The 15,069-nt window shown below is 32.7% G+C and overlaps 1 protein-coding gene across 1 annotated transcript; it reads left to right on the top strand.

Annotated features, from left to right (window-relative positions):
* Positions 1 to 1,345: 1,345 nt before the first annotated feature.
* LOC139500603 (cysteine-rich venom protein TEL1-like) lies at positions 1,346 to 13,328 on the top strand. The gene is made up of 10 exons (XM_071289357.1): positions 1,346 to 1,434; positions 4,543 to 4,670; positions 5,455 to 5,477; positions 6,403 to 6,516; positions 7,776 to 7,866; positions 9,208 to 9,359; positions 9,846 to 9,940; positions 10,823 to 10,908; positions 11,902 to 12,000; positions 13,191 to 13,328. Exons 2-10 carry the CDS (start codon positions 4,553 to 4,555, stop codon positions 13,301 to 13,303), a joined length of 891 nt encoding a protein of 296 aa, XP_071145458.1. The 5' UTR covers positions 1,346 to 1,434; positions 4,543 to 4,552; the 3' UTR covers positions 13,304 to 13,328.
* Positions 13,329 to 15,069: the final 1,741 nt, after the last annotated feature.

Genomic DNA, 15,069 nt, shown 5'->3' with positions numbered 1-15,069 from the left:
ACGTCAAACAATAATAATAATATTAGCAGCTTTATCGGCAGGGACAAAAACAAATTTCTTGGCTAGTCCTTTTAGTTTATGTTTGATACGAGAAATAGGTGATGTTTTGCCTATTTGTTAAATGCTACTGTTTTAGTTCTTTCTTAGCAAAGATTTATCAATTTTTACAAAAAGCCATACTGAATTTCTCAGTTCCGTCAGTCTTACGAGTTTCAAAATGTGTAATGATTATTTTTTGTTTTTAACCGGATTTTTGTGACAAAAATGTCGGTTATTGATTTGGGGATGTACGGCGGGCGGTCGGGCGGTCGGGCGGCCGGGCGGGCGGCAACCAAATGTTGTCCGTGCATTTACTCATGAACCGTTCAACCAAAGCTTTTAAAATTTTAATATGTTGTTACTGACAACAAAATGAAGGTCAAGTTCAATAATGACGATTTTGACTTTTACCGTTCAGGAGTTATGGTTCTTGAAAGATTGAAAAATGGCATTTCCAGTCGTGTCCGTGCATTTACGCATGAACTGTTCAATCAAAGCTTCCCAAATTTTAATATGTTGTTACTGATGACAAAATGGAGGTCAAGTTCAATAATGACGATTTTGACTTTTACCGTTCAGGAGTTATGGTTCTTGAAAGATTGAAAAATGGCTTTTCCAGTCGTGTCCGTGCATTTACTCATGAACTGTTCAACCAAAGCTTTTCAAATTTTAATATGTTGTTACTGATGACAAAATGGAGGTCAAGTTCAATAATGTTGATTTTGACTTTTACCTTTCAGGAGTTATGGTTCTTGAAAGATTGAAAAATGGCGTTTCCATTTACTCATGAACTATTTAACCTAAGCTTCTTATGATATTGGCAGGACACAAATAAATGGGAATAAATCCGGTTCGCTGTCGTTGTGACAGCCTCTTGTTAAAGAATAAAATGTTTGTTTCCGTCAATAAGCCATCTACATTGTGACGAACATCATGTGCTGTTGTTCTAATTAGAATTTATTTTCCGGCTTTGGTAAAGGTCATACATAGTTCGAACAATTCAAAATTATGAGTTTCCTTTTTAATCTCTCCGTTGTCAAAACATTATACTCGCCAATATCGGGGACAAGTTGCAGGTCAATATTTCCTTTATTTTTGTTAACGCCTTGAATTAAGGACAGATTGTAAAAGAGAGTTCTATATTTGTACAAAATGAATTTGAACTGAGCACAAAGAAACTTAATTTATGAGCATCTAGTTTCCATTTAAATATAAGTCCCCAATTCATTTAAATGAATGCATTAATTTCTGTTCGACATTTGGTTGATACGTAAAATGTTTATGAATTGCAACTTCAAAGTTTTCCCATTTAAAGTTATGATAAGATTGAGTTTGACCTTTATAAACATCTTGTTTTTGTCGAAATAATCAGACCACTGTATCAGGGACTAAAAGGTAGGTCCGAAAGACACATTATTACAGATTTTTTTGCATTAAAAAAATAGTTTTAAAATTGAAACTTTAAACGTCATAAATTGGAGCATAAATATATAGATTATAGATAGTACCAAATTTTGTTATATTTCATAAATCACATTTGATCTTTTTATTAGATATGTTCAAATGTTAGCCCCTTCAGTAAATTCGGTCGTTTCAGTTGTATCGTGTATTTCAATTGTTTCGATGCGTGGCATCTTTTTATCGAACTTGGAGGGGTCATCCTTTAGATAGTATTACGTATTATACTGTACATAATTTGTGTATTCTCGCTTGCTAACAAGGCGATGCTAAGAGTAGTCGAGAACTTTAGATCAGAATTGAGTTTTTTCCTCGTTTGATGACCTCATTGTCCTTTTGAGGCAATACCATCAATAAGGTGCGTTTATGAATTTCGTTTCATGAAAATGATAACCCATACATCCTTCTATTTGTCGATCCATTGCAATATTTCATAAAACATATTTCAGTTTTACAAAGATGGATAAAGAGGGAAAACCTAATACATTATTCAATGTGCGAAAAATGTATTCACATTAATAAAAAGTCGGCATTAAAATGCGTCAAATTGTTACCTAAGTAATTTTGTACAGTTCAATTTCTTTTAACGTTTTTTTTTTCTCTTTTATAATGTTTGTTAAACTCTTTTGTTTAATTTTTATGAACTACAACTGTAGAGTCGACAGAAAAATCAACGCTATTGACATAAGAAAACAAAAATAAATAAAACGAAATTAAAATTTAATTAAAACAAATTAAGAGTGTTCTCAATAATAACAATTGCAATCGTCGACATCGATGGATTCCATCAAAATTTTAAACGGTAAGCATGCACGTAAAAGGTCTTTATTCTATGTTTTCCACCATCTATGTCACTCAATGAACGTAAATAAATAAAATTAAGAATGGAAATGTGGAATGTGCATGCCAAAGAGACACATTCCGACCAAAGTCAGAAAACAGCGAAGTTCACCAATATAGTTAGAAAATCCTGGAAGCTGGCCTCAGCTGGCCCCTAAATAGAAACATGTACTGGCTAGTGAAAATGGACACATCTTCCTATATAATACTAAACTCCAAACATATAAAAGGCTCAAATAAAAAAAAATAAAAAGAAAAGAACTAACAAGAGGCTCCTGACTTGAGACAGGAGCAAATGCGGCGGGGTTAAATCACAAAAGTACATGCTTGAAGTGCATGCTATAATGTTACCATGGTATATTTACCAGTTATATTAAACTATTTCAATGAAAATGGGAAAGTGCACTATGATTGAAACCCAGATCCTGTGTTCGATCATTGTTAGCAAATCATGGACATAGGAGCTATATTTTAATCAGACTGATGAAAGGAAATAATTTAATCGCAAAATATATAACTGTAGAGTAAATAAAAGAGGAGAAAACAAGCGTAACTGTGAGCTACTGCTCACTGATGATACCCCCGCCGCAAGTGGATAATGTTAATAGTGTAAAAATATGTAAGTGTTCGGTAAACAGGAAGTTGCCGAGTGATGAATCTGAAAACGCATCACACAGTATAGCTGACTTATATAAACCCTGAAACCAAATTTCAGAAATCCTGGCATTGTAGTTCCTGAGAAAAATGCGACGAAAATTTTCAACTTGGCCATCATTTGTAAAATGATAGTAGTGTTCGGTAAACAGGAAGTTGTCGAGTGATGAATCTGAAAACGCATCACACGGTATAGCTGACTTATATAAATCCTGAAACCAAATTTCAGAAATCCTGGAATTATAGTTCCTGAGAAAAATGCGACGAAATAAAATGGCAAGTGTTCGATAGACAGGAAGTTGTCGAGTGATGAATCTGAAAACGCATCACACGGTATAGCTGACTTATATCAAGTCTGAAACCAAATATCAGAAATCCTGGTAGTGCAGTTCCTGAGAAAAATGTGACGAAAAATTTTCAACTTGGCTATCAGGTGTAAAAATGATACAAGTGTTCGGTAAACAGGAAGTTGTCGAGTGATGAATCTGAAAATGCATCACACAGTATAGCTGACTTATATCAAGCCTGAAACCAAATTTCAGAAATCCTGGTAGTGTAGTTCCTGAGAAAAATGTGACGAAAAATATTCATGGGACGGACTGACTGACTGACTGACAGACTGACGGACTGACGGACTGATGGACTGATGGACTGAAGGATTGACGGAAGGACAGACAGAGGTAAATCAGTATACCCCCCTTTTTTTCAAAGCGGGGGTATACATATAATTATATAAGTCGAAAACAAGCTGCCAATGCCACGACAATTTTTTGGTTTTTAAATGACAACGATAACAAAAGATGCTTGTACCCGTATAGAATACACAAACGAATTATGGACTTTGGAAAAGGGTAAACATATATGTTTGTTCTTTCTTATTACGTTTTCAGAAAGTAGTGTCCATCGCTACAAAAGAGGACACCATCTTTCTTTGAAGAAATATCAACCTTAGCTGGTGATCCATCATATTTTAGCATATTGTTTAATATTAGTTTAGTTTGGATTATACTGTATATGTATGTACACATTTATGAATAGACAAGACGAAAATATCTCTTCACATTTTACTTTTAACATACAAATAAATAAAACAAATCAGTATGACACATGCATTAATTCTAATATTTAGTTTTAATAAAACACAAATTGCAGGTGAAATGACTTTTTAAAACCACTAAAAGTTTGATAAATGTAACCGAATGACAGGAGTAAGGCACATATTGGCATACAATTTAGAATAAAGTTAAACTTTCAGATAAGATGACATTGAAAAATTAAAAATTACCAAAAGATTAACAAAACGAAAAAGCAAAGTTAAATAGTGATAAAGAAATGACTTTGACGGTCAATGGCAACCTTCAAACAAACACAAAATCAATTTATTGTATCAATTCTATAGAAAAAATAAATAAAGTTTGATAAAGTTTACTTAAAATGGTACGATGTTTGCGTACACCCACTATGCAACCAATGTAAACATGTCTTATGGGTTGTACCATACCGTTATTATATATAGAGATCATTTGGATTTATTATATTTATTCTCAGCAGAAGATCGAGTATGATGTTCAAGATTGTTGTTGCTTTCGCAGTTATCTCCCTTATTTCGTCAGCCAGTATCGCTGATCCTTTACAACACAAGGACTGGGTTACGGATATGCCAGTTGCAACAAAAGCAGGTATACTACTTCCATTTTTTTCATAGTGAAGATTGACTTTATTAATAAAGAAAAACGACTACGTGTCTCGGAGAATTAATCATGACAAGGGTTCGGTCATAAGACATAAGACATAAAGCTTTATTTAGACATTTTTTGTTTTTAGACTTTACACATACTGATACATGCAATTATGAGATAAAACAAAAGCACAAATAAAATGGTTTGCACATAGAAAGCACATTAAAAGCACATAAAGTTTCTAAAATTAGCACAAAGCAGCAGAAGCACTATAGTAAAGATTATAAAATTAATTTGCCATGCTGAAAATAAAGCAACAAACCAAAAAAAATAATGAACATAGATTAAGTGGTTTTGCAGGCAAAGCATTGGCATGAGCTGCCAGACCAAGAATTTATCAAGTTCTTGAATTGATTTAAAGATGATTGCTTTCGAAGCTCATCTGGCAGCTCATTCCAAAGCCTAGCACCGGCATACCTGAAGGATTGTAGGCCATATGCAGTTGTTCTTACATGTGGTAGATCAGCTGTATTCTGGTATCTGAAAGAGTAAGTGTTTTCCTTTAAGTTAATCAAATCATGGAGGTATACAGGACAATCTTTATTTATAAACAGAAGCATTTGACAAGAAAATCAAAAATCTTATCATTTATAATCAATGGTCGGACTTTTTATATATCCATTTCTCAGTTTATTCACCAAAACGGAGATAATTGAAATACAAATGTAAAACAGTAAATCATGAAATATTTGTTTTTGATACGTTTTTATATTTCTATTTCCAGGTGGACATGCCAAAGGATTTCAGGTAATGCAATTGCCACTTATTAATTTTAATGTTGTTGGTTTTTTTTTTAATTAAATTGAAATCTTAAGTATCATATTGCAAGCATACTAAACCCTGAGAATATCCGGTGTTATTGGATATTTATAGTAAGACGTTTGCGATACAAAATAACTTACATCAAATTTATAAAAATCAGCACAAAACCACGATCAGGATTCTGCATATTTCTGTAGGAATTTGAGAACTCCACAGGAGTATTATATATCACAATTTCATACTTACCAACGACAAAAAAAAGGTTTTTAGACAACTCTGTAGAGGAGCTGTAATACGGATGTATTATAGTATTTAAAATGCACATCAGTCTGCAAGTGTATATAACGGCAATTCAAACTTCAATTCAATTGCTAAATCGTGCATACATTTTACATAAATTAGTGGATTAAATGGTAACGTCTGTGAACTGATTGTGCAGATTTATATTGCGATAGTTTAACCATCCACCTTACCTTTTCAAAATATATAACGATGTCCAATTAAAACAAATGTGACAGACTTATAGTAACACGAAAATACAAAAAAACAACTAAGAAAATTGTGGAAATGCATAGAATGGATGAACATCTAGGAAATTTAAAAATTAAGTATGTTTTTGATATTTCAATTGTTAACATAAAAACATACCTATTTATACAATAATTCGAATTTTATTTGTGACATTTTTCTAACTTTATTCGTAATCAAATAACTAGAATAAATTTTGAAAAATAATAGTTCAGAAATATTTGTTGAATTTTGATTTTCAAATTTAAACATTAAAACATACCTATTCGCTTTTGAAGTTGGAACAAAATACATATTCTTTTGAATTGGATGGTTTCTTCAATGTTTTTCTTCTCGGTTTAATTAGTTTGACACATAGTATCAATTGTTCTTTTTTTTTTAGCAATACCAAGTAGCCAATGCAGGTATCTCACAAGCTGAGAAACAACCAATCGTTGACATTCACAACAAATACAGGCGTATGATTGGACACAATGCTACCAATATGATGAAAGTGGTATGTAATAAATAAATACAAGATAAAAAGAGATACTTTTCATTGGACTAAATTAAACTATGTTTTCACGATTTTTTAACTACGATATTTTGAATCTGCAGAAAAACGATTTGTCTTTTGTCACCAAATTGGATTAGATATTTGATGGAGGGTCCAGAATTGTTATACCTAATGTGAACAAATCATATCTATCTTGAATCGCTTATAAGCGTTGTGAGATAAATTAAAAAAAATGCTTGTCAGAAGAATTACTCAGTATGTAATTGTGAATGGTCCAGTACAAAGTCAAAAATGTAATCGTTAGGTTTGTTTTAAGCTTGCGGAATTTTCTTCAATTGATTCTGTTAAAATCATTCCAAACTCATTTTGTATAAGGAGAAATTTATAGCGTGATAGTTAAATTCTTGCTGATCTCTAAAGCTCTGAACAGCTTCCATTTGAGTTTGATTATTTCCATATGATCGATTTGACAAGTTACGAAAGAAACAATAACTAGCTAGCAACTATAGAAGAATTGCCGCATTGTAATTAATTTGTTTCAAATGTTGTCGTTCGGTTTTAGATTGGTTGTTGTTTTTATGTTGATGAATAAACATATAAGTAACTGTAGTTTATCACAACTTTTACCTTTACTTATATTGGACGAATATCAGCTTCGTGTATTACACTATGTATTGATAATACGAATACGGCAACGTTTATGACAACAGCGTTTTATAAGGGAACTGGCTTGTCATGTTTTTGATTTTTTGACAGATTTTCGGAATCCTCTGGTTTTATCCATTTGAATGCCTGGAACAAATTTGCCCGGAGACCCTCATTTATCTTTTTATAAATCTTTTACATGAATAATGATAAGCAATCTGTAAAAGTCTTATAAAATTTTAATTACTTTTTAACAGTTTTTGAGAACTTCAACTTGTCAATGATAAAGCTATGAAAAGTCAAGAGAGAATATTTCCCGCCAAAATTTCAATAGCATAATATATCTCGAAAACAAGCATGGCGACCTATATATATTTTTTGCTCTTTGGATTCCTTTAATAACCCCCTATCTGTATATACTAGTGTTTGGAAAAGTTATTTACTTTGAAACTGAGAAGCGAACTCCCTTATAAATTCACGTTGTTTTAATTTTTACATCTAACTTCAGGTTCCGTCAAAACAGAAAACTGCTCATTGCGGTATTTCAAAAATTGTATTTAATTATTTACGTAATCAACATCCTACGTGCACTATTTCAATGACTGTTTTTTCAGTACTGGGACGATGAACTAGCAAGTACTGCACAACATCATGCTGAACAGTGCCAGTTTGCACATGACGAGCTTGTTATTAGACGACCATCATGTAAGTATGCCCGTAATTTGACAAATAAATAATATTAATCATTTTCGACATAGTCGATCGACGTTACGTCATTTCCGATATGTTTACAAATGAGTAAAAATGATAGATAAATCTGGTTTAAAAACCAGTTTAACGTTTCTTTTTCTGCATAAAATTGAGAATGAAAATGGGGAATGTGTCAAAGAGACACCAACCCGACCAAAGAGCAGATAACAGTTGAAGCCACAATAGTATAAATTAAATATTAGTATTGCATCGTTTTTGATTTTGTTTCTGTTATCGAATATCAAAGAATCAAAATAAAGGTTATATCATTAGAACAGTACGGATTTGCCTTCCCAATTTTGATAAGGTATTATATTTTATGTTGATAGTTCTCTCATAGAATTCTTAAATGATTACAGGTTGTGTCAATTTTAAGAAGACACGCGCAAAAGAACGAGATATTCATACGAAAGCGCTTAATTTCCCTCTAGGATTTTTTAATTGGTTACTCAATTCAAACTTCTAGTCCCTGTGGTTTGATTCTAAAATCGGAACGTTGCAAATGAAAAAAAAATCCTAATTTATTTACACCAATATACAAGTGTGGACACAGATGAGTGTGGATAGTATGTTTGAATGTTTGACAGTGTTTTATGATAAATGTAGTTCTATGATTTTCCTATATGTGTTATTAACTGTGTTGCACGATGACAACCAACCGGAGCATTAGGAGTATTACACCAATATATCATTGAATGTCAACGGATAACCTGAAACTACTCTGCTGTAACATAACATAGAAAATATCAAACTTATTCGTTCGATGTATGTTTATTTGTGTTACTATACGTCTTTTGATTGAGTTAAGCCATTCCAATTGATATTTATAGTGCGTCTTTCTATGTTGTGATGTTACACTAATGTTTCAGATAAGGGTGAATATTTGGCACCATCTAAACGTTTAAACCGGCTGCATTTGTTGAACCTGTGCTAGCGAGGAACCTGAAGTTCAGTGGTTGTCGTTTGTTGGTGCGGTTCATTAGTGTTTTTCGTTTCTGTGTTTTTATATAGATTAGACCGTTGGTATATATTCCTGTTTAAATTGTTTTACACTTATCATTTTATGACTCTTCCTAGCTGGCTGTTCGGTGTGATCCAGGCTCCGTATTTAATGCCCTACTTTGAAATATAATGATTTACTTTTTACATATTCTAACTTGGACGGAGAGTTGTCTCATTGTCACTCATACCACATCTTCTTATATCTATAGAATTCAATATTCTCTTCTTTTTTTTAGCCATAATGCCTGGTATAACTAGTTATCTAACCAAACACAATATTATCATCCTTTCCAGCTATGCCTGGTATATATGTCGGACAGAACATGTGCATTGGAAGTAAATCATGGGAAGAATGTGTGAAACAATTTTATGACGAAAAAGTTAACTTTGCATATGGTTTTGGAACAAAGACTCTTCGGTGGACTGACATTGGACATTTTACACAAGTTTGTATACGTTTTACAATTAAAAAGTTATGATATCAAAATATTTTTCAACAAAATTGGTCGTGTAACAAATTAATATAAGCGTGTCAAACGTAGGAGAAGTTATTCGAAAAAAGTGCTTGATGTGTGTGTTTTTATTCAATAGCGGCATATTTATTCTTGAGTAAAATGTCTATGTTGAGTACCTAAATTTTGTGATTTTGGCTAATTCTTAAAGGCATTTTATTATGTACACCTCTCTAAATATTATATATTATTTGTCTCAAAATTCTCATTTATTTAACCGTTTTAGGTAAAGATTGCATGAAATGCAATCATAACCTTATGGGACTGACTTGTTCTAAGGCCTATCACTACCTTTTTTTATACACACAATATAGTGCATTGATCATAAATCAACTACAACCAATGCAATGATTAATTTTACTTCCCACTTGAAACAATATTTACAGATGAGTGTTTACCAGCACTTTGATTTTTATTTAGTTGGCCAGTTGGCACATTACAAAAGTGGGATGTGGGTATGCTGAGTGTGTAGGACGTGCAGATAAAACATCAATGGTGTGCAATTATGCTTATGGGTAAGTTGTTTAAGGAAAGGGCTGTTTGGTATATATCCTGGTTCTCGGTACAACCTTCCAGGTATCAGCTGATAGTCATACGCTGTCACTAGATATATTATTGGTATATATGTAACAAACTGAATATTTAATATTTAATACTGAAATCACTCCTTGTTTTTGGTGGGGTTCGTGTTGCTTATTCTTTAGTTTTCTATGTTGTGTCGTGTGTACTATTGTTTGTCTGTTTGTCTTTTTTCATTTTTAGCCATGGCGTTGTCATTTTTTTTTCGATTTATGAGTTTGACTCTCCCTCTGGTATTTTTCGTCCATGTAGGTCCTGTAGTTGTACCAATTTGTTTTTATTATTTTTGTGATGTCAATTAACGCAACAAATGCCGAGGGAAATCTCTCATTTGAAAAACAACATTTTTTTCATTCTCATTCCCTTCATTCTGAAAAAAGATTGATGAATTGATGATTTGTTAACATCGCATCAGCAAAAAAAAGGCTATATCGCGCCGGGGAAATTAAGTATTGAGACTCAACACCATAAGCAGACTTGATTTAAAGTGAAATTGACAGTCAGATACCACATAGAGAAAGACTGATACTGAATAAGAAGACGATCAAATATAATTAAATTAAATGATGCGCAATAACTCAAAATGTTTGATACTGAGGCAAATTGTTGGCTTTTGTAACAGAAAGTACCGATTTCACACATTTGGTGGTGAAACAAAAATAATGCCTTCTTACACTATAACTTCTACTCCTACCATTTAAAACTGATTGAAAGAGAAAACTAAACATTAAAGCAAACACATTAAATCACCATACAGAAAATTTGTTTAACACTTCATATTCAGAAAAGTAAAACAAATGTTATATGTTCCCGTTTAGTCAATACCAGGAAGATATCCAAAGACCTTATACGGCTGGTGCTAAGTGTGGGGAATGCCCTGATCACTGTGACAATGGACTTTGTGGTAAGATATATATGTTTTTGTTGAAGATTTTCGTGTTATAGCTAAGAAACAGGAACCCCGAAGTTTTCTCTATTATATGTCCATCAACTATTCGTCTTTCAATGCTCGTAGATTATTGAACATTGTGGAATCATTACATGCACCCATTTGTTAAAAGTTGTTATGAAAAATACAAAAATAATTCAATAAAAAACATTCAAAGGGTAAATAAAACAAAACTACGAAATTGTAAAATTAGACAATGTGAGTATTTTAATTCTACTGATATTCTCTGGACTGGTCTACGAATTTATGAAAAAAAACCTTTAAGTTAGTTTGCTCATAAATATTAGAAACTAAGGTTTCATCTTCTTCAGGCAAAGAACGGAATTTTGACCAAGTTGACCCTAGATGGATTGTGCTATTTTTTAGGACTTTTAGTAAACAATTTCCAACATTTTACCACCGTGGCTTCCAAATATTCGGCTTTGAGCGTTCCGGCTGAAGAAAAAGCCAGAAAAGTGCTTCGGACGCATACAATTATAACGTGTTGAGTTCAATTTTTTAATAAATTTGTATGTTTAATAAGATTATCCTGAAACAGCTGACCTATCCCGAGTTGCCCCGCTGTGTAAAGGGATTGAACATCAACTAAAAAATACCATGCCAGTTCGACATATAATGTTTTATCAATGTTATTTTGTTAGTTCCTACTTATACAATAAATTTGAGAAGGGGAAACAGGAAATGTGCCGAAGATACGACAACCCGACCAAAGTGCAAAAACAGATCATGGCCTCCAATAGATCTTCACAACAGCGAGGATTGAGCAAATCCCACTGTATTCTACACATCTTGATCATGACCTCGTTTTATACATTCACTTCCATTAACAATTCTGTATTATTTTTCATAGATTGCCGTTGTCAGGTCTGATCTTTATTGTCTGTATCTGAATAATCATTTACTATAGAAATAAATAGGTGAAATGTCCTTATTTTGTTCTATTTACAGATTGTGGAGACACCACATGTGATAATTTTGGAATCCTTGATGTTAAAACATGCACATGCAAATGTTTGCCATATTATAGTGGAAAATCATGTGAACTAGGTAAGTTTTTCAAGAATATATTTTAAGAATGCCCGTAAAAATACTATTTTGTACTTGTTCTTACATAAAAATCGAAGTTAAACTGCAATAACAAGAACTTTTTAGGGAAAGAATCTGAACAAGCATTACACCCAAAAGGCATACACACCGAACCGAACCGAACTATAGACTTTGCAATATGACATACTACCAGGAGTACATGTACCTGTTGCGCCATAACTCATTTAGATTATGGTATCATTTGTTTTTCTTAATTTACAGCAGATTGCAATGCACGTGTAGGTAAAGGCATTATATTTGGTTGGCTTGTTTTGATAGCTGAACCATGAAGTCATTATAAATTTAGGGAAACTACCCTCCTTTGAATAGAATAGTCCTACAGATAAACAATCTATATGTCTGTAGGACTAGACTACTTCGAAAGGAGGGTAGTATACCTTACCTAATAATGAATTTGCGGTTCAGCTGCTACCAAGATATCCAAAGATATTACCTTTGTCTACACATTCATTACAATCGCCTGCAAAACTTCAAAATGGCCATGCAGTGTATATTCAAAGCATAATCATATTTAATTCTTTCAAAACTGTTTTGCATCAATGCTGTCATGTTTAGATGTAAAGTGTAGGAAGGGACGATACAATATCTTAAGTATCTTAACTTTATCATTATTTACAGTGATCACTCATTGATACTGTTTTGTCTATTTCCGTTTTGCCTGTACGTCATGCCTTTTTAACGTCTAATTATACATGTCATAGTTTTGTCATTTTAATTAGTTATTGCGGATGGTAGATCTACCATAGACTCTTAAATTAAGGCAAAATAAGTATACCGCTGATCAAGAGTCATAAATCAATTAAGGGAAAACAAACCCGGGTCACAAACCAAAACCAAGGGAACACACAACAACTATAACAAACTCCGGACAGTGATCGTTTTCGTTCCGGAACTGTTTTCCTTTACTCCATCATTAGTGTAGAGTAGTATTCGGGCCCGTATGCGGATCGGAACTGGAACTGCCGGGGAGTTTGCAACTATAAGAGGAAAACAACGGAACAAGAGAAACACTGAATTTCTATACAAACTGTCATTAAACTATCGATTACAAATATTTGTAGCTGAATATCAATTCTGAATAAATAAGTTATATTTAATACTGTTGAATTAAATTCGTTTTTGCTTTGTAGTTACATGTGCCATACCAGAGCACACCACTTGTTCAAAACAGACAATGAACGACTGCCGAACTGGTGTCAACATTGCTGCAGTCTGTCCAAAGGCTTGTGGTAGATGTCATTAAGCAATAAAAGAATGTTCTTACTGAATGACATACTTTTGATAATTTATCAATCATTTTTGGAGGAAATTACTTTTAACAAATCAATATTTTTTGGCTACTTTTATGATGACGTTACACTTGCTATATGCTCCAAAAATAGTCTATCAAAGATTATGCTTTATTGGAAAAAAAATTTCATATACATTTCGAACAGTATACCAAACTACTATACTAGTCTACAAGTACATTTTCATATAATTAAAATTTCAAGCTGATACATGTAAAATAAAATAAAGAACAAAACTATCTTGTCTTGTAAATTTTTCATATGAATATCACATTTCAAACTGCTTAAATAAAATAAAGAACAAATCTATCTTATCTAGTTAATTTTGGCCACATCAGACCAAAAACACGAATCTTCAAGTATTTCGGATAGTAACTGTTTACGTCATTAATAGCTCCCCTAAGTAGAGTAAGTTAAAGCAGTAGTTTATTAGAGCGTCACTGGTGAGTCTTATGTAAACGAAACGCGCGTCTGGCGTATATACAAAATTTAGTCCTGATATCTATGATGAGTTTATTTACCGATGTTTGAATCTCGCAAATCGATTGAGTAGAGACAATTTAAGCGCATGACTTCCAAAAAAGAGAGAAAACTGATGTTTGTCATCGGGGCAAGCTTTTAATGCTATGCGCACACTACAAGCCATGCAAATTCACACTAGTAAAAGAAAATAATAAGAATTATCAATAAGACACATTTGATAAATATACTGACCAGACTACTGTACTTGTATGATCACATGTCGCTCCTGAATTGAAATACCGACACATCGTTTCGGGTAATTACTTTTTAGTAGTTATAAGTGTTGGTGACTGTAAAACTTATGCAATGTCGATTTTAGTCGTTTTTTTCTGATAATCTCATAACTCCTTTGGATGGGTGTAAAAAGAACATACCCCTGTTGATGACTGAATAATGCGAACATGCAAGAGCTATTTTTTATACTGAGATACGCAACCGCCTTACAGCTTAGCAGAAGGCATATAGCTAAGTTTAATTCACAATTTCATACATAAGAAAAAGCCTGTACCAAGTCAGGCATATGACGGTTGTTATTCATTCGTTTGATATGTTTGAGATTGTATTTTCCACTTAAAATAAAACTTTACTTATAATACAAACTAAATTGAAGCCAAAACTTTAGAATAAAACACTGTAGAATTTTACTAGCCTTTTACTAATTTTATTGTCCTCACGACAGGAAGTCGGTTGCCTGGAATTCAGTGTGTGTAATTCTGGGACAAACTAAATCTTAATGATTAGAAGATGCGATGAATATTCGTGTGATTCAAATTCAAGATAGACAGTGCTCAAATAACCTTTCTCCAAAAATTGAAGATAATTGATAAAAAATAGAAAGCAATGTACGCCCTCTAAACCATGTAGTGGCCGTCAACAATGAGCAAAAACACATATCCATATAATTAGCTAAGCGATGCATATTGATAGTCTTATTAACTGTGCAGTTTAGTAAAAGAGAGATGAAAGACACCAGAAGGACAGTCAAACTCATAAATAGAAAACAAACTGACAACACCATTAGTAAAGATATTGTAACGCTGATATTTTTTTTTATTCGATCAGTTTCCGTTTACCTACAATGATTATCAAGGTAAGATAATCACATTTATAATATAGGGAACATTCATTTACAAAAAATAGATTTTTGTTTTTAATTATATCAAATGCCATGTCGATTATTATATTACCTGTTTGTGCA

The sequence above is a fragment of the Mytilus edulis genome, chromosome 13, assembly GCF_963676685.1.
Source record: "Mytilus edulis chromosome 13, xbMytEdul2.2, whole genome shotgun sequence".
Classification (NCBI taxonomy): Eukaryota; Metazoa; Mollusca; class Bivalvia; order Mytilida; family Mytilidae; genus Mytilus; species Mytilus edulis.
This window is presented reverse-complemented; position numbering and strand designations above follow the sequence as displayed.

Coding starts and splice junctions, on each gene's coding strand:
- LOC139500603 (XM_071289357.1), top strand. CDS start 4,553: ATGATGTTCAAGATTGTTGTTGCTTTCGCAGTTATCTCCCTTATTTCG. Junction 10,909..11,901: donor CTGTGACAATGGACTTTGTG/GTAAGATATATA, acceptor TTCTATTTACAG/ATTGTGGAGACACCACATGT. Junction 12,001..13,190: donor TGGAAAATCATGTGAACTAG/GTAAGTTTTTCA, acceptor TTTGCTTTGTAG/TTACATGTGCCATACCAGAG.